At 41.1% G+C, this 27,667-nt stretch overlaps 1 protein-coding gene across 3 annotated transcripts; it reads left to right on the top strand.

Annotated features, from left to right (window-relative positions):
* LOC127431252 (pecanex-like protein 3) lies at positions 1-27,666 on the top strand. 3 transcript variants are annotated; one of them, XM_051681604.1, is made up of 35 exons: positions 1-974; positions 1,475-1,978; positions 3,485-3,693; positions 4,176-4,281; positions 4,378-4,417; positions 4,561-4,656; positions 4,955-6,655; positions 7,464-7,772; positions 7,942-7,999; positions 8,088-8,229; positions 8,318-8,475; positions 8,625-8,778; positions 10,148-10,180; positions 10,342-10,513; positions 10,629-10,739; positions 10,830-10,921; positions 11,435-11,544; positions 11,669-11,774; positions 11,851-11,943; positions 12,558-12,708; positions 12,788-12,932; positions 13,080-13,257; positions 14,664-14,772; positions 17,123-17,252; positions 17,372-17,430; positions 17,816-18,031; positions 19,008-19,261; positions 19,346-19,576; positions 19,693-19,796; positions 20,472-20,619; positions 21,122-21,352; positions 21,822-22,096; positions 23,058-23,224; positions 23,333-23,727; positions 23,992-27,666. In XM_051681604.1, exons 2-35 carry the CDS (start codon positions 1,826-1,828, stop codon positions 24,148-24,150), a joined length of 6,795 nt encoding a protein of 2,264 aa, XP_051537564.1. In that variant the 5' UTR covers positions 1-974; positions 1,475-1,825; the 3' UTR covers positions 24,151-27,666. The 3 variants fall into 3 exon arrangements, with proteins under 3 accessions (XP_051537564.1, XP_051537563.1, XP_051537565.1); XM_051681603.1 differs by having other exon boundaries at positions 1-1,387; XM_051681605.1 differs by lacking the exon at positions 4,561-4,656 and having other exon boundaries at positions 1-1,978.
* Position 27,667: the final 1 nt, after the last annotated feature.

Genomic DNA, 27,667 nt, shown 5'->3' with positions numbered 1-27,667 from the left:
GTTTGCTACCTGTGTGAATGAACCGAATCGACACTGGAACTTAGCGAGCTAATATTCTGGGCTTTCCTTGCTGGAGTTATCACACAGCGGCCCCGGACTGTTCGGTGAAATTGTCGATGCGGTGACCACGTAGATATATTTTCCGATGCGTGTGTGCTGATGTATTTTTATTTTCGTCATAAGCAGGAAACACTCAGTGCTATAGTTAGCCTGTGCTAACTCGCGTTCAGTGTCCCTCTCATTTCTAAACAGGAATTAACGCAGAGCCCGACGATATCAGATGTTAACTGTTAAGAGTTAAAGGGTACACTATAATTGGACATTTTGTTATAAAACACTCATGCCAAAGTCTGAGAGGAGAGGTTTCACTGCTGTTTGTAGCATGTTAGCCGTGTGGCTAGTGAGTGGCAGGTGATATTAAGCTCGAGAGCAAATATATTCGGAAAAATGATCTATAGAAACTGTTCAAAAGGATTGCATTTAACATAACCTAATTTCTGATTGGTTTGGTGCTTGTCAAGTTGATACAGGCTGATGTTTATTAGTTCAGCGTCGTTTTTGTCATGCTAGCGAGGTGGCTGTGTAACCACACTGTATGTTCAGCTCTTAGAATATTGGCAGGCACCTCAGTAATATTTTCAGTGAAGTGTTATTGTGTGGTTTGCTGTACATGTGGTTTGTTTCTCGTTATTTGGGCAGAATTTAATGTCACAGCCGCATTAGTTAAGCTAACACACCAATGCTAACATTGACTGAAGTTACTGAGAAGACTGGGCTTAAAGCCAAATCCACAACATGACAATTGCTTACTGAGGAGGATGATCAATGCCTTTTCTTCTTCAGCTGTAGAAATATGCTACTGCCATTCAGAATGAGCTGAGATGATATTGTTGAGATTGCTATGGTCCTAGTGTATAGGGAAAGAAATTAGTCTTCAGTTCAGATCAATCTCTAATGATCTGGTTAAAAATCAAGTAGGTTCATATTTACATATCTCTTGTAGATGAATGGGAAAGGTTTACAGATTTGTTTTGAAAAACTAGTGATGGATGAAATTACTCTCTCAGGAATCTGAAGCTGCATACCATATTTTTATTAAGAATAACAGAAGCATATTAATCCAGCGGTGACTGCCTGTATTTTCTCTGCATTGCCTATAATTGCTTAAAGATCCTCTGCAGTTGTTCAATGATAGTATGCATATCTGTTGACACCTTCAAAATTAGTTCACATTAGTTCCTTAAGTAAAACAAGTTTGCTACAGTGTTACTTATATTTTCTAAACAAACAAAAAAATTAGTTAGGCTACTTGTTCCGAATCTGGATCAGTTCATTTGAACAGAAATGTCTCATGCCCCAGAATCATTGGCACACCACAGATTGATAGGTTGATAATGATCATGTTCAAAATACCTTGATCTTAACTATGTCATCAGAACAGCTTGTTTATTTATGGAATTGTTTTTGTTTAAAGTGCTGGAAAGTTGTAAAGAAACCAAACCGAGCAGTTTTGATGATCCCTCAGGATGAATGTTTTCACGTAGCCCCTGGGTCGCAATTTTGCCAAAAACTCTTGATGAACTGCACTACAAACAAGGGTCTGCTCGAGGAACATGTGAATGATCAGTTGATGCTGAAAGAACACAGATCTGAGTATTTTCTAGATTGTCCGACTCTCTGCTAGTTTTTAGGGAGCCTTTTATTTACAAGTCAAACAAAGTCCAGCCTGGGGTCCAATGGAGGTACCAATCCAGTGACTTTGGTAAGGGAACTTAAAGAACTCGAAGCACCACACGCCTGGGTTGTCTCATCGAGAAACGATAAGATGGGTTCTCAAGCTCTTCAGATATTGCGGCAGGGAGTGTGGGCCTCTCTGACTGGAGGATGGTACGTGGACCCTCATCAGAGTACCTTCTCCAATTGCTTTCACCTCTACCTCTGGATATTCCTCTTGGCCTTCCCCTTTCTTCTGTACATGGTGAGTTCTTACAATTCTTCCTCAAATTTCCTTAAATAAAGAATGCTGTTTAAATGATGTTCCAGGGGAAAAGTAAAAAAAAAGTGCAATTCTGATGCAGTACAAGGGCTTGTGGAATTTAGGTGCTTTGTTACTGATGTTGAGTAACATTCTTTTCCTGATGATGTCAAACTTTTCCCTATGGAAAGAATTTTAAGACGTTGTGTCTAGTCAAGTTACGGCAGCTGCACATGGACAGTTGTATTTTATGAAGCCACTAAGTTAGTGGTATTTTAAATCAGAACCAAGATAACATTAAACATTATATTAGCATAACAAAAAGCACCTTTTTTTTATTATATAAAAGTTAAAAGAAAATGGCCTTTTTCCAAGCTTAATTCATAGTTTTATGTATCTTAAGTACACACAGTTGAATTATAACTTCAAACTTTTTGCATAATTTGACAAAATTAGAGCTTAATTTAAAAATGACACCCAATAAAAATATTTTGCTATATATATATATATATATATATATATATATATATATATATATATATATATATAGTGTGTGATATTTACCTTTTTTCATTTTTTTATTCAAACATCACTTACCTCATATTTCATCTCATGCATGTCCTTGACCCTTTTGTCGACTTGGTTATCAAATACATTAACTTAAAAAAAAAAAAACATTTTGGATAGAAAACATTTTCACACAAAGTACTGAAATGGTTTTTGTATTATACTCATTGTATAGATTATAGACTTAATGTTAAACATGTAGCATTAGCCTAATCATTTGTATTGTTATAATTAATTTTTATAGTTTAATATTAAAACTCTGGGTGTGGGACAAGCCTAAAAGGCATTTTAAAAAATACCATAATTCATTAAATACCAAAATAATTGAAGGCTTGGTATGAAGTTTGTAAGTCTGTTTTAATATTAGCCTAATAAAAAAAAAAAAAATTGAAATCTGTTAGTTCTAATAAAAATCATCTTCTGGGACATAAAATTGCCTGGAGATGAAGAAACACCCTTACATGATGATGGTACATTTCCCTTACAAGCCCAATCAATGTTATTGACCATGCATACAAAAAGGAATCATTAAACAGGAATCAGAGTTCAGGAAGACATGCCTTTGCTGTATTATCACCAGCTGGTTGCCTCTTTTCACTAACAATGAATGCAAAGCATGTGGATGAACATGAAATGTTATCACACCCTTACATTGGTAATGCTTGCTCTTACTTTCACTATGAGGTCACTTTTCCTGCACATACATACAATTTGCAGGTGTCACAAATTCTGTTTAGATTTTATTTTACAAGATTATCTGAGCACCTTAAAGCATGGATTTTGCATATTGTCAGAGACTAGGTAAGGACATCATGAATTCAGATCTAAGTCCATTGTGGTCTACACTGGAAAGCCTTTCTCTGTGGGTCATAAAATGAAATGAAATGAGGTTATAAGTGTTGCAACTGCACTGAAGTGATTCTCCTAAACTCTTCCTCTCAGGCCCTTCCTCCCAGTTTAGTGGTTGCTGGCGTGTACTGCGCGGTGATAGCAGCCTTCTTCACTGCCATAAAAGCAGTGAACTTTCGGCTACATGCCATGTTTGACCTGGGCGAGATTGTGGAGAAGAGGCAGGCCTCATTCACCACAGACCCCCAGGGAGTGGAAGAAGGGGAGGAAGGCTCTGGAGCTCACGACGGAAGCCAACACAGGTTCAGAAACCTTTGAATCTACAATACTACATGCTGTTCTCAAACTTTTGTGTCATCATTTTGCAATTGCTTGGGGACCAAATGAAATCCATGTCTGTTGGCTTTATGCTAGTGTTTTAAAAAAGTTAAAACGAACTTTTAGCAGATATAAATGCATTTAAAATGTACTGTCACAATTAGCAAGTAGCAAATCTTGTTCATTGCTGTTACACAAACTGAAGGTTATTGTCTACAGAAAAGAGGGACAAGCTCTTCAATATGTCCCTCCCCAACTTCCTATTTAATAGGAAAAATACATGGAGCATTGACCTCTTCAAGCGATTTCATGGGTTCTTTAAGTCAGCATAAGTTATTTTGTAGAGAACTGCAAGCATCATGCTACTTTCTGATTTATAGTCTTTGTGGATTTGTGGTTAGTAAACAGCTATTGATGGTAGCAAGCTGGCAGTTTTTAGCTCATGTTGGCATGCCTGTGCCCATAGGGACAGTGGTGTTGGTGTGGAAATGACTGTGTTCCGAAAGGTGAACTCCACCCCTCCTGTACGCTGCAGTTCCCAGCATTCTCTGTTTGGATTGAACCAGGTGTCGGTGAGGATATTGTTAAAGCTAAACATTATTGTGCTTAATCGTTACTCTCCCTCACTCAGGAATTTCCTCTCACTTGTTTTCTTTTCCTTTGCCCAGGAATTTTTACCACAGCTAGAAGACCATGGAGGCTCAAAGGGTACATTGTTTTTTTTGTTTTTTTTGTTAACTGTATTTATAATCCCAAATGCAATTAGTTCCCCTCAACATGAACTGGTTTAGATGTTTGTTTTACTCCTCTGTGCTTTTCTGATGCCTCTTTAATAAATTCTAACATTCCAGATATTAAAGACCTCATGCAAGAGCAGGGTAGTAATAATGTGATAGTGACCTCTGCACATAGAGATGTCCTTCGACACAACTCTCAGGACAACACTAGTAAGAACCTTTCCTTTAATGCTGCACTACATTAGCACTGTATAGCAGTAGTACTATCCCTCAGATTCCTATTTGCCAATAATATTGATCTTGGTCTGAACACTGAAGGTTGATGTTAGTTAACCCTTCTGAGTTTGAACAAGGATATGTCAGAACGGATTGATGGGTGAATAAGTTGATGGCTTTATAAATGTAATGGATTCATTTTTAATAGTGATACTTCAACTGTCTTATACCGCATGAACAAAGAAACGTCCTACTGTGCTCTTTAGAAAATGAGTCACTTTTGTCTTTGCAGGTGTGGCACCATCCTGCTTGTCTGGGGATTACAGAGGGCTAATTGGATTGGTTGACGTTATGTCAGCAGGTTTTGGTGGCCTGCACCCAACAAACTGTCCCTCTATCCCCCCGTCCCCCTCCAGCCAAGAAGATGGAGATGAGAGAGAGCAGGTGAAGAATGGACATATGCAGCAGCAGAGCCCTGAGGGAGTGGGGCTCCAGGGCTACTCCCCTCTCGGACCCTCAGCTGAGTCGGAGAGCCTTGGAGATCCATTAAGCCCTCTCATCAAGAGTAGTTTGAGCGAAGAGCTGAGCGAGAACCTGCTGGGTTTGGGTCTGGACCCTGTCACTTTTGCCCCCAGTGCTGAGCACCCAAGCAACCGCACCGGGGTGGCCCTGGCTGCAGGCTCCACCGACAGCTGCTTTAGTGGAGGTGGAGCTGCCACAGACAGAGAGACTCTCAGTACAGTCAGTAGCTACCGTAGCGAGAAGACAGACTCGACCCAGCTTGAGAGCCCCTCACTGGGTAAGACACATCAGCCTCTGTCTAATACTCCCTCCACAGTTTTGCCTCAGGGTAAAGGCCCCTTTCAGCAGCCAGGAGATGTACTGCAGGGGGGCAGCGACACAGATGACCTGTCGGACAGCGTGCTGCTGCGCTCACCCTCCAAAGAGCTTTCCTCTGGGCAGGGCCTTGACAGAACTCTGGTGGAGGGAGAGGACCTCCCCCTTTTGCTTACAGACATTGCACAGCCTTCCTTGCAGGACTCGTCACCACCTAGCAGTGGGCCTTCTGATCCCTGTAATCTGGACGGTGGCATCCCCATACCCCCTCTCCCTCCACCACGCCAGGCCAGCTCTGTACCCTCGGGCTTGGCACTTGGCTTGGTCTGCTCGGAGCCTGCCCTGCCTGTTTCCACCCCATCCTACCTCCTAGCAGAACCACCATCTCTCCAAGCCCAGCAGCAGGTGGTGCGGCCTAAAGATCTTAAGCTTTTACGTTCTGGAGGCAGTGTGGGTCATCGTCCTGGCCGCAGGAAAGCGCCGCGTAAACGAGGCACTGCTGGCAGTAGCAGTTTTGACTGTGGCTCCTACCGCCGGCATGCCAACCGTGGCCAACACAGAGACTACATCCCCATACGCAATCGGCTGGGTGCCAAAGCCTACAGTGAGAGCTTGTTCGAGGACTCTAGTGATGAAGACGATGGCAGCGACTTGAGTGCCGGCTCCAGTCTCGGCTCCCAACGTCGCTTCAGCTCGGATGATGAAGACAACGATGAAGATGATGATTCAAGCTCCTCTACCTCCTGTTACTCCCCTGATCTGGCTAATGCCTCCCACACTGGGCCAGTCCCTCAGCTACCTAGACCTGGAGAGGGGGAGGAACCTGATACTGTAGGCCCCGCCCATTCTCATGGTGCTCAGCGCTCTGCCAGCACAGCCAGTGCCAAGACTCATGCCAGAGTGCTCAGCATGGATGGAGCTGGAGGGGGTTCCAACACAGGGACCCTTGCCTCTACTCTTATACCTTTACCCCCTTCCTCCACTCCTGCTCCACGTCCTCTCACCATCTCTAAATCAGACCTGGAGGCTCGGACAGTGCACTCAGAGGGCTTCTCCAGGGCCCACCACAGACTAGACTCCCTTGGGGGTTCCTGGGCTGGGAACCAGACAGGCTGGAGAGCAGGAGAGCTGCTTGAAGAGGGGGCAGTTGGAGGAGGTGAGGAGTAGATAGATTTATTCTTGCTATTTTACTGCTTTCCAATAAAACTATTGCTTGATTTATCATTTCTTGAATTCCAAAAAATATTTTGAGACTTGCATAGATTTTGGCATTGGGATGAGTTTAGATTAGCTACATGTTGCTCTAATCAAACTTGTTAATTAAAGCTTGTGTTCTCTTAATGATTAACAAGGAGTGTTTAGATGTATAATTTTGTGCATGTAAGTTAATGCAGTCTATTTAATGCCAAAATGGATGGGAGAAAATTTTTAAAAGTGTCAGCACATGTGAATGAGTATTAATGTTTAAGTGATCTGCAAGCTAGTTTAATGACTAATCGGGCATTTCAGTAAAAGATACAGATTTTTTTTTTTTTAATCTTAAAGGGAAAGTTCACCAAATAATGAAAATTGTCTCTCTGCCTAACATCTCCTTTTTGGGTTTAACTATGCTTTTGAAATACTGACATATACATATACATATATATATATATATATATATAAAATCTAATTAATGTCCCTGGCTAGTTTTAATAATCATAATCTTTTCCACTCAAGATTAATAAAAAAAGCTTGGAAATGAATAAGAAAACTGTTAATAAAGATAGATCATTATATTAGTTCTTGTTGTTTGTTTTACTATTTTAAAAACTTGACATCCTTTATGCATCACCATTGAATTGTATGTGGGTACATTATGCAGGTATCTTTTGCTGTAATTGTAACTTGATTAACGCTTATCAATTCAGCGGTAGTGCATGTTTAATGCCATTTCTAAACTGTAACTGTTGCTTTCACCCATCCAGCTCTGGCTCCAGAGGAGGGCAGTAAACGTGATTCTGTGAGCAGTGTAAAGAGGACACAGGCCATTCGCAGGCGACACAATGCAGGCAGTAACCCCACCCCACCCCCTTCTGCCATGGGCTCTCCCCCTAGTCTTCAGGACCTCCAGAGAGTCCGTACTTCCTCTCACTCTCGTACAAGAACACTGCCCTCCGCTTTGCACTTTGCCGCCTCCTCCCTGCTGCTGCTACCACCCCGCAGCGGCGTTCATGAAGCATCCACCTTTGATGATACTTCAGAGGGAGCTGTACACTACTTCTATGACGAGAGCGGTAAAGAATCATTTGTACTTCGAATTATCAGCAGAAAAGAATTATCACACCCTTTATCATCAATTGAAACTAAGATCACTTCTACTTGCTTCTTTAGACTTCAGAACCACTGGTGTCCTGGGCTTTAATTGGTGGTGTTTCAATAATTGAAATTGTCATCTAATTTCAGGAGTAAAGAGGTCTTACACATTTGGGCCTGCTGGAGGAGGATATGAGGACCCAATGCAGTAAGTTTCAAAACATGTACTATTGGCATAATGTTGCCAGTCTGCATCTTTCTCTGTGTTTGACCCGTCTGATTTTTGATTGGCTCAGGGAGCGTGAGCGGCAGTCACAATCCTCCAGCTTTACCTCCACTGATGTCCAGGAGGCGGCACCAGTGCGGTCCATGTTGCAGCCCAGACCGGTGGTCCTCCAGGGCATGCAGGTCCGCAGGGTGCCGTTAGATATGCCAGAGGTATAACTCAGCTCTTTACTGCAGTCAGAATACATGCTACATTTCAATCTCGGTGCTTCTGTCGACATTTCCTCTCTTCTCTTTGAAGTTTGACCTTGATCATGAGTCCCCTCACGAATCCCAGGAGAACACACTGATGATTGTCGAGAAGGCCAAGCCTAAACAGTATTACAGATTCTGGGTGCTACCGGGGAAATGGCTACGAGTTCGTTACGACAGACTGGCATTGTTGGCCTTACTGGACAGGTGAGATTTTCTTGAATTGCTATCTATCTATCTATCTATCTATATATATATATATATATATATGGCAGGCCATGTGGTGGCTCATGAGCCTGATGTGTTTCTGAAAATGCTTAATACAGTATGTACTGTAACCTGTGTGACTGCCATAGGAACCGACGTGTGGGAGAAAATGTGTTTGCAGTTGTGTTGGCCAGCTTAGTGGCCTTTCTCGGCTTCCTGCTACTTCTCCAGGGCTTCTTTAGAGACATCTGGGTCTTCCAGTTCTGCCTGGTCATTGCCAGCTGTCAGTACTCTTTGCTGAAGGTCAGAGTGAGAGTTAAGATTTTAAAACTCTTTAATTTGTCTTGTTTTAGTATTTTAGAGCTGTACATTTGTGTTCTGCATTTTCAAGCTATATGTACAGTATCTCATAGGGCTGGGAATAGCCACAGACGTCCCGATCCGATATTACAACAATATTTGCTTGCAGATTAAATATGTATTCCGACTGTATAAGTATTTCGATTCTGTAAGTATTGCGATTTGATGTTTTGATATATTTAGCTGTGTTCACTCCTTTTTCTCAAAGAAATGTCTATTGAAGAACATTTGTGTCTGAAATTACAATTGTTTACAGAATATGCAGATAAAATGTAAGGGCGTGAAAAACTACCAATTTAAACTACTAATCGACCTGTCGGTGTGTTGTCTGAGCTATTAGTTGACTAGTCAGTGTTAAGGAACCCATGTATAATTAGGCTGTATTATATGTCCATGTTACCCAACCAGATGTGTTTCATAAGGACACATGGACGCCACAGCCATTCAACAGAATAACTAACAGATATTCAACAATTAAACAGGCTAAATAACTGTAACTTCTTATCCCACAAAACAACTAAAGAAAGAAACACGAAAAGCTCCAATATAGAGTGGCACAAAACCGCTTATGTGCATCCCGGATGCTGAATGACACGCTACAGTGTACTTTTCCGAATCCTGGACACAGATGACGTGCTTCAAGTAATTGGAGCGCTTGAAGTCACATGGCGATCGACTCCGCATTCATAAGTGCACAGCTGTCAGATTATATTTATTGTGTAGGCACGACTTGTAGTTCACAGTATCCAAAAGTTTGATAAGCTAATTTATTAACTATTATTTAATAAATTATTACTATTAATAAACTATTTATTAAAGCAGTGTTAGACAGAATCTGCTGAATGATTCCTGGCAAATACTCCACACAGCACCTCACAAATAAACCTGTGAATTATGCAAAATAACTGGAAAGATACTCGCAGCAGAGGATTTGATGTCCAACAGTTAATAAGCGGCACTTTGATGGCTGTAGCAGCAGTGCATTAAAGGACTAAACAAAGAATTAGAGAAGAAATGTCTCAGAGAGAAAACCTGTTTGTGTTGAAGTAGTGTATCGCACAAATATAGCTTCCTATATCTATCAATCATTGTATTAGCATTAAGCTAAACGTATACATTTTTAAAATAAAAACAAATCAATTTTTCATCAGGGAAATTATTTTAAAATGGTTTATTTCAAGAATCGCGATTTATAACTGAATCTATATTTTTCCCCACGCCTAGTACCTCATATTATTCTGATAATATATTTAACAGTACTCATTGATCTTATTTTTGGTCATAGTTTTTTTTCTTTCTTTATCCCTTTCAGAGTGTCCAACCCGATGCAGCATCTCCGATGCATGTGAGTATTACAGCTGTGTGTCAACCTAGAATTTATTCAAAGGCCAGAATTGCTGAAATCAAATGGGAATTTATTTAGGCTAAAGGAAATGAATGTAGAAATTGTAAATGTAGATAATTGAAATGTAGAAATGTTCCTGATCTGCTGCTTCATCATTGCAGGGCCATAACTGGATCATTGTGTACAGTCGACCAGTGTATTTCTGCCTGTGTTGTGTGCTGATCTGGGTGTTTGACCTGGTCGGCCACTCAGACCATCTGCCACCTTTCACCCTCTATGGGGTCACCTTCTTCACTGCCCACTTCCTTCTCTGCGCTAGAGACATGCTCATAGGTGTGCTCACCATCTCTCAATGACAGTGCTATCAAAATATTTTCATGGTTTTATAATATAATTGAATTGTTTCTATTATAATAATGGCATAATTGCTAAATCTTTTTCTCGGCAGTGTTCAGCCTCTGTTTTCCAATCATCTTCCTGTTCGGGCTTCTACCTCAGGTCAACACCTTCTTCATGTGTTTACTGGAACAGGTTGACATGCACATTTTTGGTGGAACTGGTGAGATATTGTGGCTATGCTAATTTTTTCCACTGGTGTGAGTTTTAGTCAAGTATATCAACTAACTGTCTATGTGTATTCTTGTTTCAGCCACCACAAGCCCACTTTCATCAGTCTACAGCTTGTTGCGAAGTGTTTTGGTGGCAGCTCTGGTTTATGGATTTTGTCTTGGTGCCATCAATGTAAGTTAGACTGCACAAGTTTGAATTAAATCACTTTGGCAATCCACCATATACACAAGTGCAATGATGAGTGAAAAAGTTTTTGCATGGTCCAAGCTCTGTGGTTGTATACCGACAGGAGAACTTAATATACACAATATATAGGATAAACAATATGCTAATGCACAGTATACACATAATACACAATATACATCATAAACACATAATAGATTTACAAAATGTGCAAAGTTCAGGGGAAATTAAGACAACAAAAATGTTGTGTAAATACAAAATTTGGTAAATTACTGCATAAACAGTTTTTCAAATTTGCAAAGTACTTCCATTTGTGGAGTCAAAGTGTATGTGCTGAATTCGTAAATAAATGCAGTGTGCATTATGTGAAGTTTCAAGTGAATAACAGTAGAAGTTAGCATAATGTACATTGTGAGATGTAATAAATTGAATTTTTCTATAATTGCAATAAATTGAATTGTTTTGCTGTGCTTATTTCACTCATTTTGTGTGTGTATATAGGCTCCATGGGGAGAGGCACATGTTCCAGTGCTCTTCTCTGTGTTCTGTGGCCTCCTCCTCGCCTTGTCCTATCACCTGAGCAGGCAAAGCAGTGACCCTACCGTTCTCTGGTCAGCATCGCCATTATATACACACACATACAGCTGACTTCCTAACTGTCTTACTAAACGCACTGCTTTGCATGTGAGCTCCGAGATTGATATCTAACATAATGTCCACGCTGCTCTCTGGTAGGTCTTTGGCCCGCTCCAAGTTCTTTCCAGATCTGGAGAGCCGATCACCAGAAGAGCCCCCGTTAGAGATTAAAGACCCTCTCCCAGAGAAACTGCGCAACTCAGTGGTAAAAGCACGCTCCCCATTTATTTTTGCTTTAATGGGGTTTTTTAATGTTAAGTGCCTGCTGTTTCTTTCTGTAGAAAGAGACGCTTCACTCAGACCTGGTCATGTGCCCACTCATGGCCATTATCACTTTTGCCATCAGTGCCAGCACTGTCTTCATTGCTCTGCAGGTCAGTATGCCGGAGTATCATTATCCAGAGCATCATTAAATTGTGGATATGATTGGTCTCACTGAGAAAAATGTATGTTGATATGATGAAAAACAAGTCTTTCTCAAAACACTGAAAATGAGTCAAATGTAGAGTTGGGAAGTGGAATTCATTTTTAGTGAATCCGTTCATTCAGATGGTGTGTTTCAGTGAACCAGTTAAAAAAATAGTGTAATGAGTGATCAAAATGAATCTCTCCAGTGTTCTCAGAAGTCCCTGTACTGCCTTTTTATATAATCTATTTTGCAAATTTGCATTTAATATAAATGTACTTTATGTATTCCATTTTTATTCTGTCACCCTAATTGAAATCTTGATTGATTCTGTTTCAAATGAATACCATTTTTCTGCAATATTGTCCTGTATGACCCTTAATGGTTTGTAACAACAAAGTTGGTCCAGAATCAGTTTTCGAGTAGAAATAACTAACAATTATTGCTTTGTGAACTGATCATCACAAGTGTTGATGTGCCGGATTCTCCGCTTCAAACATTTGTATAGCTTAAATGGTATTAATAATTCTATATAAACATTATTTTAATCCTTTTCTAAAGCATTGTTGTTGTCTCTCTCAGCCTGCTCTCAGTTTTGTCCTGTACATCTTGGCTGGTGTGGTAGGGTTCTTCACACACTACCTCCTGCCTCAACTCCGCAAACAGCTTCCCTGGTTTTGCTTGGCCCACCCTGTGCTACGCTCCAGAGAGTACAGCCAGTTTGAGGTCCGGGGTGAGTAAACAAACCCACACACACACACACAATACTACAGTGTGAGAGAGTCTGATGGACTGATCTCTCTGTGTCTCAGATGCTGCCCAACTGATGTGGTTTGAGAAGTTGTACGCTTGGCTGCAGTGCGTGGAGAAGTATTTCATCTACCCAGCTGTAGTGCTCAACTCCTTAACCACTGAAGCTCATACTGTCAGCCAAAGCCCTGATAAACCTGGCGCCTAGTAAGAACATTTATCTCAATTAGTCTTGGACTACAGTAAATCTCAATCTACACAATTTTTTTTTTTTTTTTTTTTTTTTTTAAAAAGTATGGCACAATGTACTATAGATAAGCAGATGGTAGTAACTTGATCTCCCTCTTTCTTTAGTGGCCGTGCTCTGTTCATCTCAGTGGCTGGAATGAAGCTACTCCGTTCATCCTTCTGTGTCCCGTCTCAGCAGTACGTCACTCTGTGCTTCACTGCCCTCTTCTTTCAGTTTGACTACCCACGCTTTTCTCAGACCTTCCTCCTCGACTACTACTGCATGTCCATCCTCTTCAGCAAGGTCTGAGTTTACATCCGAATCCCTCTCAAATATATTTAAGAAATTGCACGAAATATTTATTTATCATTAGAGCCACCTCTAATATGTGACTTGGTACATATTTTATCAAATGTGCTAAATATGTTTGCTGAATAGTTCACCCAAAAATGAAAACAGAAAACTTTAACACTGAAATTTTATTATGTATTATTTATTTATGAAAGATTTCATATCTCCTCTTTTCATTCTGACCACAGTTGGCAAGCTCCAAAAAGGACAACCTCAATACTCAAAACTCAACCGCTGTATTTCAACTGCTCTAAAGCTATACGATAGCTTTGGTGCAGAATGAACTGAAATTTAAGTCCTTATGCACTGATAAGTTTCACCTCTATCAAAGCTCTGAAATCTCATTTAAGTTTGCATTTTGATTCAAAAGTGGTTCAACAGGCAGAAGTTTGAAAATGTGGCAGGGTGAGCAAGAGACAGACACTGTTGGTGTGGCATCAGACCTTAGAGAGGCATTTATTGGAAATAATAAGAAACATAACATAAAAAAAAAAGGGAATAAAATGTCCAACATACAGGGGGATCTGGCGCCCTCATGGTGAATGGGGCTATGAAGGATAGGGGGTGATGAAAGGGAAAGGTCCAGGTGTAACAGGAAGGGTCTGATGCCACTACGCGCTCCTCTTCTGGATCTACAAGTGAGGGGCAACAGCTTCCTTGGAGTGGCTCGGCTTCCCTGGGGCTGCTCTGTGCAAGAGAAAGATGGCCTGGCCCGTCGGCTGCGATGTGTGCTCCAATCCTTGGCATCACAACTAATTCACGCCGGACACTCCCCACTCCATTCCTGGACCTATGAGGATGCCTGTGTGTCCACACGTTCTTATGGCAGTGGTGATGAGGCTATATTCACATCAGGTGTGCCTCATCTGCTGCCCAAACAAGGCTTCTTAAATTGCACCTCTCTTCCCTCCTGCCCACTGTCTTCTGAACCTGGCTGACAGATGGCTCTCAGAGGCGGGTGACGATAACAAGAGGGAGGGGAGGGTCGTTCCGCCACATTTATTTGAAAACTGCAGCTGAGAGGTAGATTATCAATGTCTAGAGGTCTGTTCCTCACACAATGCTATCATATGGTCACAGTCTACATGGACTACTTTTATGTTTTTTTTGTTTTTTTTTTTTATTTTACCATTTTAGAGCTTGACAGATGATGCCACATTATGAACTGTCTTTGTATGGAAACAAATGTAAAAAAAAAAATATGTTCCAAGGACAAAATAACTGCATTAGTATGAAGAAATTAGAACAGAATTTTTATTTTTGGGTGAACCGTTTCTTTAAGTTGGATCAAACATATTCTGGATTTGTGAACAGATGCTGAAGACTGATGTTTCTCTCATTTCTTCTGTGTGTTTCAGCTGTGGGATCTCCTCTATAAGCTGCGTTTTGTGCTGACCTACATTGCACCTTGGCAGATCACATGGGGTTCTGCTTTTCATGCCTTCGCTCAGCCATTCGCCGTGCCCCGTATCCTCTACCCAATGTTACTTTCACACAGACCTAAATTCTGATGTCTTTACCTGGTGTTGCTGATATTTGCTCTGTGGGAAAAAGGTACCATTTTTAAGAGCACAGCTGTACTGTTGGTTCTGTTCTGAGCCACAGTTCACATGTTCCTCCTCGCTCCTTAAGGCTGTTTTCACACTTGGTTCAATGGCTTGGTATGTACAGGTGCATCTCAATAAATTAGAATGTCGTGGAAAAGTTCATTTATTTCAGTAATTCAACTCAAATTGTGAAACTCGTGTATTAAATAAATTCAGTGCACACAGACTGAAGTAGTTTAAGTCTTTGGTTCTTTTAATTGTGATGATTTTGGCTCACATTTAACAAAAACCCACCAATTCACTATCTCAAAAAATTAGAATCCATCATAAGACCAATAAAAAAACATTTTTAGTGAATTGTTGGCCTTCTGGAAAGTATGTTCATTTACTGTATATGTACTCAATACTTGGTAGGGGCTCCTTTTGCTTTAATTACTGCCTCAATTCGGCGTGGCATGGAGGTGATCAGTTTGTGGCACTGCTGAGGTGGTATGGAAGCCTAGGTTTCTTTGACAGTGGCCTTCAGCTCATCTGCATTTTTTGGTCTCTTGTTTCTCATTTTCCTCTTGACAATACCCCATAGATTATCTATGGGGTTCAGGTCTGGTGAGTTTACTGGCCAGTCAAGCACACCAACACCATGGTCATTTAACCAACTTTTGGAGCTTTTGGCAGTGTGGGCAGGTGCCAAATCCTCCTGGAAAATGAAATCAGCATCTTTAAAAAGCTGGTCAGCAGAAGGAAGCATGAAGTGCTCCAAAATTTCTTGGTAAACGGGTGCAGTGACTTTGGTTTTCAAAAAACACAATGGACCTACACCAGCAGATGACATTGCACCCCAAATCATCACAGACTGTGGAAACGTAACACTGGACTTCAAGCAACTTGGGCTATGAGCTTCTCCACCCTTCCTCCAGACTCTAGGACCTTGGTTTCCAAATGAAATACAAAACTTGCTCTCATCTGAAAAGAGGACTTTGGACCACTGGGCAACAGTCCAGTTCTTCTCCTTAGCCCAGGTAAGACGCCTTTGACGTTGTCTGTGGTTCAGGAGTGGCTTAACAAGAAGAATACGACAACTGTAGCCAAATTCCTTGACACGTCTGTGTGTGGTGGCTCTTGATGCCTTGACCCCAGCCTCAGTCCATTCCTTGTGAAGTTCACCCAAATTCTTGAATCGATTTTGCTTGACAATCATATGGCTGCGGTTCTCTCGGTTGGTTGTGCATCTTTTTCTTCCACACTTTTTCCTTCCACTCAACTTTCTGTTAACATGCTTGGATATAGCACTCTGTGAACAGCCAGCTTCTTTGGCAATGAATGTTTGTGGCTTACCCTCCTTGTGAAGGGTGTCAATGATTGTCTTCTGGACAACTGTCAGATCAGCAGTCTTCCCCATGATTGTGTAGCCTAGTGAACCAAACTGAGAGACCATTTTGAAGGCTCAGGAAACCTTTGCAGGTGTTTTGAGTTGATTAGCTGATTGGCATGTCACCATATTCTAATTTGTTGAGATAGTGAATTGGTGGGTTTTTGTTAAATGTGAGCTAAAATCATCACAATTAAAAGAACCAAAGACTTAAACTACTTCAGTCTGTGTGCACTGAATTTATTTAATACACGAGTTTCACAATTTGAGTTGAATTACTGAAATAAATGAACTTTTCCACGACATTCTAATTTATTGAGATGCACCTGTAAATGAGTTTGTATAATGTGGATCTGGGAGACAGAATGTTTCTGACATTAATGTGACTACAATCAGCAGCTGTTTACCACTGTAGGTTGGTAACGACACAGGAGGTAAAGGCACCAAAAAGTGTTCCATTTCCTACTTTAATCATATTTTGGTCCATTTGGCTTTACCCAAACCAAAACTTGACATGCACAAAACAGCAATTTTCTGCCTCAGATTCATTGCAAGAAATGCAAAGAACTTGAGCTGCTTGTCGAAGACCGTTTCTGCTGAGACAAGCAGCAATGACGAAAGATTTATTTTATTTTAATAGCAGTTCATGCAAATTAGGTCTAACTGCTTTCATACCAAACCATACCCCAATTATTCAGCACACTCATATGCAGTTCTTTGGTTTACAGCCGAGTTAAGAAAACAGCTTTCCAACTGAACTCTGTTGTCAAATGAATTTGGGATGGCACTGGGCACCAACAGCTTTAGTGTGAAAACGCCATTAGTCATCGTTATGTGCGCCTCCTGCTCTATTGATGTCTGGTGTTTTAGGAAATGTCCTTAACTCAAGTTATGCTTTCAGACTCAGCCATGCTGTTTGTGCAAGCTGTGTTTTCAGCTCTCTTTTCCACTCCTCTCAACCCTGTGTTGGGCAGTGCAGTCTTTGTCACCTCATACACCCGGCCTGTGAAATTCTGGGAGCGAGACTACAAGTAAGCCTTAAGAAATCTTGAACAGATGTCTGCTTCATTGTTTGTTTTGCTCATTTAGGCTCAAATAGTTGATATATTTGAAAAGACGATTTTGACCCTTAATTATTGTTTTCCTCTAGTACCAAACGAGTGGATCACTCTAACACACGTCTGGCCACACAGCTTGACCGCAACCCTGGTACGTGATCATGGTATCTAAGTAACATGGACACTTTACTGGTAAAGGTGTAGTTGACCCAAACATGAAAATTGTCACTCACCCTCGTGTTGTTTCAAACCTGTATCACTTTCTTTCTTTAGAACACAAAAGGAGATGAAAGGCGGAATGACAGCTTCAGTCACCATTCACTTTGATTGGATGAAAAAAAAAAAATTGCAAAGTGAATGGTGACTGAGACTGCCATTCTGCTAAACATCTCATTTTGTGTTCCACAGAAGAACTAGGAACTCCTACAGGTTTATAACATTATGAGAGTGAGTAAATGAGGACGGTGTTGTCATTTTTGGTGGACCTTTAGTAACTTTCTGTTCTCTAATTTCCAACTTCCCTCGCTCTTGAACAGGTGCCGATGACAACAACTTGAACTCTATTTTCTATGAGCATCTGACACGCTCTCTGCAGCACTCACTTTGTGGGGACCTGCTACTGGGCCGCTGGGGAAACTACAGCACAGGAGATTGCTTCATCCTGGCCTCAGACTACCTCAATGCTCTTGTACACATCATTGAGATCGGCAATGGACTTGTCACTTTCCAGCTCAGAGGCCTTGAGTTTAGGGGTGAGCTGACTGGTGGAGAAAGGAAGAAAACAGGGAAAGAGCTCCTTTCAGCTATTTTGTGTTTTGACACCAAGCCTAAATTTTCAAAACTCAACACCGTGTGAGAAATATCATACTAAAAGTTTGTATTTTTTTCCCCGTTCAGAGGCTAGGTCGATTTTTGTAATTTTATCAAATTATTTAAAAACCTCACCAACCATTCAAAGAATGAGGAAATTTGACATTAGAAACGCAATACATATCTGCTTTGAAGTTCTATGTATTTTGAAAAACTCTACACATAAAAACAAAATATGCACAAAATATTTTCTGATTTGGTTTTGTTAGTTTTTTTCCCCCGCTTGTGAACAGGCCTTAATGCTGCGTTCCTTTCAAGTCGGATGTGGGATATTCCTGCTTGATATCTCCGATCTCCGACCATAAAGGCATTCCATTGCCAGACGCTCGGAAGATGACGTGTAAGGAAACAAAGCTGCGACGCTCTCATTAGCTTAGCAGGTGTTTGACTGTGACCAAAGACGTCTCCTAGCCACCCAACTGATAAACAATGCTGCAACGCTAGGATTTGTGCTACAGGTGTACGGTTATCAAAAGAGAGTTTAATTAACTGTTGAAAATTTCCGCACGAGTTTCCCAGTTGGAATTCCGACTTCAAGAGGCGTTCCATTGCACTTTTCCTACTAAGTTGGAAAATCTGACTTTCCGAGTTGAATGGAACACAACATTAGACCAGTGTTTCTGAATATTGGTCATAAAGGACTACACTACTGCACATTTTGAATATTTTCTTTATTTGACACTCCCATTTTAGGTCTAGTCTACTTATGAGCTAATCAGTAGAATCAGGTGTGTTAAGTAAGGGAAACGCCCAAAGTGTGCAGTGCTGTGGTACTCAAGGGCCAGGATTGAGAAACGCTGCTTTAGACGGCTTTACACTTCATTCTTTCTTGACCATATGTGTTTGTTTTATTTTCAGGTACATATTGTCAGCAGAGGGAGGTGGAGGCGATCACCGAAGGGGTGGAGGAAGATGAAGGCTGCTGCTGCTGTGAGCCGGGGCATCTCCCCCACATGCTCTCCTTCAACGCAGCGTTTGGCCAGCGCTGGCTGGCTTGGGAGGTGGCTGCCACTAAATATGTGCTGGAGGGCTACAGTATCAGTGACAACAATGCAGCCTCCATGCTTCAAGTGTTCGACCTTCGCAAGATTCTCATCACATATTACGTCAAGGTAAATTCCTCTCTGACAAACATTTAAAAAATACACCAAATAAAACAGCAAAGCAGAGTAGTGATCTGAGTCTCTTCACTACAGAGCATCATCTACTATGTAAGCCAATCGCCCAAATTGGAGGAGTGGCTGGCCAATGAGTCGGTGCAGGAAGCGTTGAGGCCCTGCCTTACCCCTTCCTATGTGGACAGCGACCCCACCTTCAACCTAAACATAGATGAAGACTATGACCACTGCGCTTCAGGCATCACTCCCTCCTCCTTTTGCTTGGTGTACCTGGAATGGATTAAATACTGCAACAGCCGCAGACAAACGGTCTGGTCACTGTTCAGACAGCAGCTGTTAATTGATTCACTGTATAATAGTGTTGTGGGTTGGTGTAATAAGAAACACCCTAACTCTAACTAGCTGTGTTTATTTTTCTATTGCAGCCAGTGGAGAGTGAAAAAGACTCCCCTCTGGTCACTCTTTGTTTTGGGTTATGTATTCTGGGCCGTCGAGCTCTGGGTACTGCCTCCCACAGCATGTCAGCCAGGTGAGAGCATCAGACTCCATGATGTCAAAATTTGAGTTTTATGGGTTTTAGTTAGTCTGTTAGCTGTGAGGCCATAAATATGATGGTGCACTCCAAAAAATTGACATTGTAGCAGATACATTCGTTTCAAATTTACATTCTTCCACTTCTGGGAGAAAAGACCAAAAGTATTAATTACACATCTCTCTGACCAATCAGTGATCTGCAGGGTTTTGACGTCACATTTAGTATTGGCTCGGCTCGCTTGGAACCTCGACCAAGGTGGTACTAAAAAAGGTATCAGGTACCAGGTACTATCCACAGTGGAAAACCCCCAAAAAGCGAGCAGAGTCGAGTTGAGCTGTACCGTGCAGTGGAAAAGCCCCATAAATGGTCTAGAATGTCCCCTCCCCTTAAATGTAAATGGCACCTAAAAAAGGCAAGTTGCAAATCATAGCCAGTAGCCTTTAGTTAATGTCAGTCATTGAACTAAAAAAAAAAAAAAAAAAAAAAGGAACTAGCCCTTCAGTCTTCAATATTTCTGGCCCCAACTTTCTGTTTCAATAGAAAATACATCAACACCGGAAAGCATTTTCATGGGTCTTTAAATACCTTAGAAATGAATGATGCTGTAATAGCTTCAGCTTCTCTACTGCTTTCCAGTATTTTTCATCGTTCTCTATTTTTTCCATTCAGCTTGGAACCGTTTCTCTATGGCCTTCACGCTCTGTTCAAGGGCGATTTTCGCATCACCTCTCCCAGAGACGAGTGGGTTTTTGCAGACATGGACCTGCTGAACAGGGTGGTAGCTCCAGGCATTCGGATGTCCCTCAAACTACACCAGGTACAGCTGAGCCATTTGTCTCCATTGACATCCCGCTGTAATCAGGCTTCTTTTGTAACATAGTGGTATTTTCATAGCTTGCACTTAAATAAGCTTTAGGAGAGGTAAAGTGCACATCACATGCTGTATAAAGCAGAAATAGACTTATGATACAAACACTTATGTACTATTATGTGGTGTTAAATGTGTACTTAGTAATTTTGTTTTTGTTGCACTGGCTAATATGGAAGTCGTCTTGCACCTACAATACACTGATACTTAGCAGCATACGAAAGCAATAGTCAGCCATTCAAAGTCAGCCGTGATTAATTTTTCTGTGAGCAAAAGTATCCGAAAATAGGGGGTTTCAGGGGTTTTTAATGAGGAAAAAATTACTGAGTGCACCTTTAAGAATTAATATAAAATGTATGTATAACTGAACATATTTGCAATAATCCTGAAGACATATGGAAACAGACTTCTCATCTCTCTCTCTCTCTCTCTCTCTCTGTGTGCTCTGCAGGATCACTTCACCTCTCCTGATGAGTATGAGGATCCAGTGGTGCTGTATGATGCCATAACAGCTAATGAGGAGAAGATGCTGATCTCTCATGAGGGTGACCCTGTGTGGCGCAGTGCCATCTTGGCCAACATGCCTTCTCTGCTGGCTCTCCGACACGTCATGGACGATGGCAGTGACGAGTATAAGATCATCATGCTGAACAAACGCTTCCTCAGCTTCAGAGTCATCAAGGTGCTTACTGTATTAGTTATATACTATATATCTGTTTGTATGAGCAGCAGGAAGCACAGACATTTCAAAATAAGCATCCTCTGTGTATTTTGGGCATATTTATAGCTAAAAGTCCCGCATTATGTGCCAATTGTTTTTTCTTTGCACAATAAACTGCATATGGGATTTCATTCATTTTGGACTTGGCTTTACAGTAAGGAAAGACTAAGAAATTTAACACATTCAATTTATTGATTAAAAAAACGATCTGTCAATCTGTTGAGGTTGACAAATAATGGATTTTGCTGATACAATTAATATGGATTGATATTTTAGTACAAAAAGCTATTTTGATTGGATATACGTTATTAATATTATTACCTCAGGTCTTAAAATATCATTAAAAAAAACGGACATTTTTTTTTTTCAAAACTGTGCAACAACGCTGCATACTGATAGTGCTGTAACTAGTCTCTGCTGCCCCCCACAGGTGAACCGAGAGTGTGTGCGTGGGCTGTGGGCCGGGCAGCAGCAGGAGCTGGTCTTCCTGCGGAACCGGAACCCTGAGCGTGGCAGCATCCAGAATGCCAAGCAAGCCTTGAGAAATATGATTAACTCCTCTTGTGACCAGCCCATAGGATACCCCATCTACGTATCTCCCCTCACCACTTCCTACGCCGGGGCTAATGCTCAGCTGCGCTCAGTTTGGGGAGGACCCATCAGCCCCCGCAACATTTACACCTGGTTCATCAGCAGCTGGGACAGGTTGGATGTGGAAAACACACACACAACGTAGCTGTTATTCCTTTATTGTTAAAAGGGTATTTCACCCCAAAAAAATGAATTGTCAGTTATTCACCCCCTTGTCATTACAAATCTTTTGTGAAACACAAAAAGGAGAAATTTTGAAGAATGTTAATGCTGCTCTCTTTTTTTTTTTCTCCATAAAAGTGAATGGTGACTTGAGGCTGTCCCTAAAATAATATTGTCTCTGATTACATCTAAATATTATTTTCAAAAATACATATTTAATGGAAGTGCATGCTTATCCAGTTAAATGATAATTTACTGATGAAATCAAATCAGACATGACATTTGGCATTAGGATTATATTCCCCGATAGCATTATTATGCATTATATATAGTAGATTAATATGGCACTATCATTAAGCCTCTGGAAACGTAAAATTTCTCTCCCGCAGTCTGAGCAGATCACTCTCGCGTGTCAAACAGACTTTCGATCCCTTGTGCTGAAAAGGCGCATCTGTCTCCCGCTGCTGGTTTCAATTTTTGCAGTTTCAGCTGAACTCATCGTACAACACCTGTGGCTGCTGGTGTGCCGTCATATTTTAAAGCTCCTTGTGTGCAATGAAGCGATTTCCATTTGTATGCTCACGTTATGTAGGTTTAGGACGTCGCGCATTTTGGGTAGAACAGATGCTAAAAAAAATCTCCATGATGCGCTTCGTCACATTTTTGAATGTGTACGATACAGTATCGTACCAACGTGATAAACCGTTATATCCCTAATGGTGAACAAATTTTGACAATTACATTTTTTTTTTTTTGTGAACTATACCTTAAAGTTGTCAGTTGGTAAGTTCTGTGTGCTAACTGACTGGATGTATCATGCACATCGTTTGAGAATATAGTATAGTTCTACATTAATACAACACTTTTTTTCATGTGTTTAGTGTGTTTGACCAATGCTCTCTGCTCTCTTCAGGCTTCAGAAGGGTTGTGGTGCCGGCTGTAACAGTGGCGGTAATATTGAGGATTCAGATTGTGGGGGTGGCTCTACCTCAATCACTAACAACCCTGCAGTTCATCCTCCCCAGAGCACAGTGCCCAGCATCCCTCTGCCTCATCCCACCACTGTACTGCCTTCAATGGGTAAGACTGCTGTTCCTCTAGTACTGTTAATATGTCACAATCCACCTCCAATCAAAACTGCAATAATGTGTGAAAGCACTGAGTTTCATACTCCTCTTCCTCTTCAAGGGACTGACAACCCCGTTGGACCTTCTTGGCCTTTGCATCCCCAGCCCCTCCCACTTGCCCTGCTTAGCCAATCAGAGGGCAGGATGGATGCAGGGCTGGTTAGCTCCTTGCAACGCACCACTTCCATCCATGGGCTTTTAGGAGGGCCGCTGTCTAGCTCCCAGCTGTCTTTTAGTGGCTCAGTGGCCCTACCACCTGCAGACCGCTTTTGCACCAGTAGCCTGCAGGACAGCTGTTGCCACAGGGTGTCTCAGAGGGGCCTGAGCCTAGGTCATGGCAGCGGGCTGCCCTATGAAGCCCTATACAGTAAATGGAGTCTGTCTGGGAGGAAGGGATTCAACGGACTTGCTGCAATGGAGGGGGATGGTTCAGCAACACAGAGCATACGCACACAGGTTCAGACACATGCTTATATTACACTTACTGATCTGTATTTATACAATTTACTCAGAGGTTGTTCACCTAAAAAAATGAATTCTGTCAATGTACTCACCCTCATGTTGTTCCAAACCCATATGCCTTTTCTGTGGAACACAAAAGATGATTTAAGCCAGAATGTTAACCTCAGTAACCATTCACTTTCATTGTTAGGAGAAAAGATGCAATGAAATGAATAATCAGTCATACTTCTTTCTGATTTGTATTTTCTCTATTTATAGCCTACACAGCCTCCCCAACCTGTCCTCCCCTCTGATGTCAGCCCAACACTGGATCCGATAGGAGCTGGCTTACCCTCAGAGACTACACCCCTTACATCAGACTCGCTCAGTGCACGGGAGGAATCTACAGAACTCCCTTTACTTGAGCACCTCCGCTGAGCCTGCACAGAGACTAACCTGCATAGCAAGACCAGTACAGTTGGGATCAGCCTATGGCCATTCTAGCCAACTTCTCTTTAATCAGATGTTGAGAGCTGGAAGGAATTCCCCAGTACAGAGTCTAGATGACCTTCTCAATGTCTTTTATGATTAAAGCATCTTCAGTTCTGGTCTCACAAATATTCTGATATGGAAGCATATCAGAAAAGAGTGCTGCCTAAGTTCCATTTGCATTTGAGCCCTGGTAAGGTCTCTTTGGGCCAAGCTTTTCTGGCCACTGTTTTGGCCTCAAGGCTTCGAAGCCAAAAAAAGTGGCCAGTCAGTGCAATCTGAAGGGATTTTTCTTCTTGAAATGGAGGGTCAGGTCATTCAAATCAGTGCAAATCCGTGACCTGTGCACCCACCAGCAGTAACAGAAAGGGAACTCTCCTCTGTAGCAGCCTTAAATTTACTTAAGCTTTTGTCTTTCCCTTCATGCATTCAGTCCATATATGTTGCTAAAGCCTTCAGCTTACCAAAAGCTGAGCATCAGCTTTCTTGTGCAGAGGATTTCTCTTCATTTAAGTCCAGTGTTGAGGCTTCTCACATCAGCCACTGTCCTTTCAAGACCAAAGGACTTGATTCGCCCTCACTGTGCCTGCAGTGCATAGCTCACACATTCCAAAAGACATTCGATTAGCGAGTTCAGCATCAATGGCCCTTCAAATAGCTCATCATGCGCTCTCATTCGTAAACAACAAACCAAGACCATTCTTCAGCGAGCATCAGGGATAATACTTGTATTAAGAAACAACTGTTTTTCACTCTCACACACATGCATACACTTCTCCCAGCATGTGGTGCTCGTCCTTACATAGTTTACAGCCAGCTCAGGTGAGGAATAAAGGAATGTAGAAGAATCGAACAGCGCAGAAGTGGTCATCTAATGCTGGTGGGCCACCAGATTCTTTTTTGGTTGGCCTAAATGAGGGTGTTTCATTTCTTTCTTCCATTATACATCACCCAGAATGACAACTCTCTCTTCTGCCCCCAACTACTTCTAAGAAAATGGGCTCTGAACATGGTATAGTGTGGCAGTGCATGCGAGGTCTTCCAGGACTCCTGCTTTGCTGCTGCTGTGAGCGCCTGCATTACTACTGCTACTGCACCACCCCTTCTACTACTAATAGAACTAACCAAACTATTGCTCCCTTTTACTTCTAAACTCCAGCGTTTTAGTTGGAAGAACTTGAGGGAGAAGAACAACAACAATAATATACCGATTGTAAAGACAGAAATAGCATATTTATTTGATTGCTGATTTCAAATGGAGATAGAGTGGCTGGGTTTGTTGATTGACGTGCCGATACTAGTTGGACGAGTACTGAGATGATGCTCTGATTTCAACTGTACCCTCTGCCCTACCCCCGTTTTCTTGAATCCAACCGATTTCATTGTGATCTTTTTGTGTGTATAATACAACTGGAAAGTTAGACTTCATTCTTTTGTCACATATCTGCTGTTCCAGCATGGGGGAATTAAGCTCAGACTGCCTGCTGTGGAAAGCATGGCACTTACTGCCTCCTATTACAACAAACATATCAAATCTTTGCGGTCAAACAATATACGACTGACATCATGCCTGGAATAGCTACTTTGTATCTATGTAAAAGAGCTATAAATATCCCACGGGTTGTTTAAAGTCTGCATAATCAGGGATAGTTTGCCAAAAATAACAATTCTGTCATTTATTTACTCAACCTTATGTCGCTCCAAACCTTTATGACTTTATGGAACACAAAAGGAGACGAGTGAATGTTGACTGAGGCTGGCATTATGTCCTTTGTTGTTCCACAGAGGAAAGAAAGTCATACAGGTTTGGAACAATACGAGGGTTCGCAAATTAAGACTATTTTTATGTTTGGCAAAACTGACCCTTTAGTATTCTTTCTTCTCTAAGATGATTGACATGACCAAGCTGTGCTCTCCACTGGCTTCTGGCTTGTACGTTGGTATGGTTTGAGAGTCAGTATGTGGGGGGCCGCCATGGGAAAATGGTGCCTTAGAATTTGTCACAGTATTCAGATAGAAAAGAATAATTTAAGAACTTAATCATGAGCTGTTTTTGCTGTAGATCTAACGAATTTAGCTCACACTAAATTAATCGTGTTCATTAATTCATGCTCTCATGTAAACCACTGATTAATACATTTATAACACTGCAAATATAGAGTTGGCTCTCCAGCCATCACACACAGACTGGTATCACAAGTGGTTTGAACACTAGACAAGAAGTCTTTTGAAGTTAAGCCTAGTCTATTCCCCAATCTGCACTCTCTCTAGGCCATCTCGGGTTTCTGAACTGTCCACTTCTTTCCAGCCACACACATGGGTCAGTCTATGGCCTTTTCCAATGGACTTGTAACAGCTATTGAGCGCTTGGCTTGAGTCAGGGCTGGGCTGAGTCTGACTGACCATCTGTTTTTTCATCAGGACAATTTCTCTGGGTTTCTCTTCTCATCTTTAGGGTGATTTGTTTTTTTTTTCAAAGCTACAGGGAGTACTTCTCTTACTGGGAGAAAGCACAAGTTACTGGATCGTCCTTGGTGTCGGTGATTAAAAGGGATCTAACCAATCTCTGCCATATATGTACAGCATGTTTTGTATATAAATATATTTAAAATATATATATATATATATATATATATATATATATATATATATATATATATATATAAATATAAAAATCTATTTTATTATTATTGGTTTTCTGGTTATTTTTCAATGGAAGACACTACTTTGAGTCTTAGAGGAGCCATGCTTCAGTGTATCTGCTTGCCGAGAGGTCTGGCTCTCTCAACATAGAATCATGAAGTTTGGGGAATGAATCAGTTAATACTGCTTTTGCACAACTATTGTAAAATAGTACACCATCCCATATTTTGTTTTGCTTATTTTTGTTTTAAGGGGGATTGTTTTATTTAAAAACTGTTATTCAATATTCAAAGTTATGTACAGTTTTTTTTTTTTTTTTTTTTTTTTTTTTTTATGAGATTTTCTCCCCTTCCCCTCCTATTTAAATTAAAGCATTTTTGTGTCGTTGTTTGCAAAAAGTCATTTTGAATGTGTTTGGTCTTATATTTTCCCCAGTGTGTGGGAATGAGTATTCTATCTCAGGTGTGTATATGTATTTAATTAAAGTGAGGTAAAATCGATACTGAAAAAAGTAAATACAGAGCTAGGAATAGAAGTCATTTCTTTGGGTCAACATGACTGCAACATGCCAAATGCTGAAATGAGGTCATTTAAAAAAAAAAAAAAAATTCTTCCATTTTATGTAGTAGTTTAAAGGGTTGCCAATTTACTCTATTATTCTTTATTACTATATTTATATTATATGTATATTATGTTGACAGTTGTCAAAAGTATAGATCCCTATATAATTTTCATTGATGCATGCACGTAATGTTGCATTTTACTATCTTTAGCTGGACTTAAACTGATTGTAAGAGATCAGAGACATCTTAGACTTTTTTTT

Source organism: Myxocyprinus asiaticus, chromosome 40, assembly GCF_019703515.2.
Source record: "Myxocyprinus asiaticus isolate MX2 ecotype Aquarium Trade chromosome 40, UBuf_Myxa_2, whole genome shotgun sequence".
Lineage (NCBI taxonomy): Eukaryota > Metazoa > Chordata > Actinopteri > Cypriniformes > Catostomidae > Myxocyprinus > Myxocyprinus asiaticus.
Note: the sequence above shows the minus strand (reverse complement) of the source record. Positions and strands in the feature narration are given on the sequence as shown.

Excerpts from the sequence above, each read along its gene's own strand:
- LOC127431252 (XM_051681604.1), top strand. The coding sequence starts at position 1,826 with ATGGGTTCTCAAGCTCTTCAGATATTGCGGCAGGGAGTGTGGGCCTCT. Across the intron at positions 4,418-4,560 it reads AGACCATGGAGGCTCAAAGG|ATATTAAAGACCTCATGCAA; the intron begins GTACATTGTTTT and ends CTAACATTCCAG. Across the intron at positions 12,933-13,079 it reads CCTGATAAACCTGGCGCCTA|TGGCCGTGCTCTGTTCATCT; the intron begins GTAAGAACATTT and ends CTCTTTCTTTAG.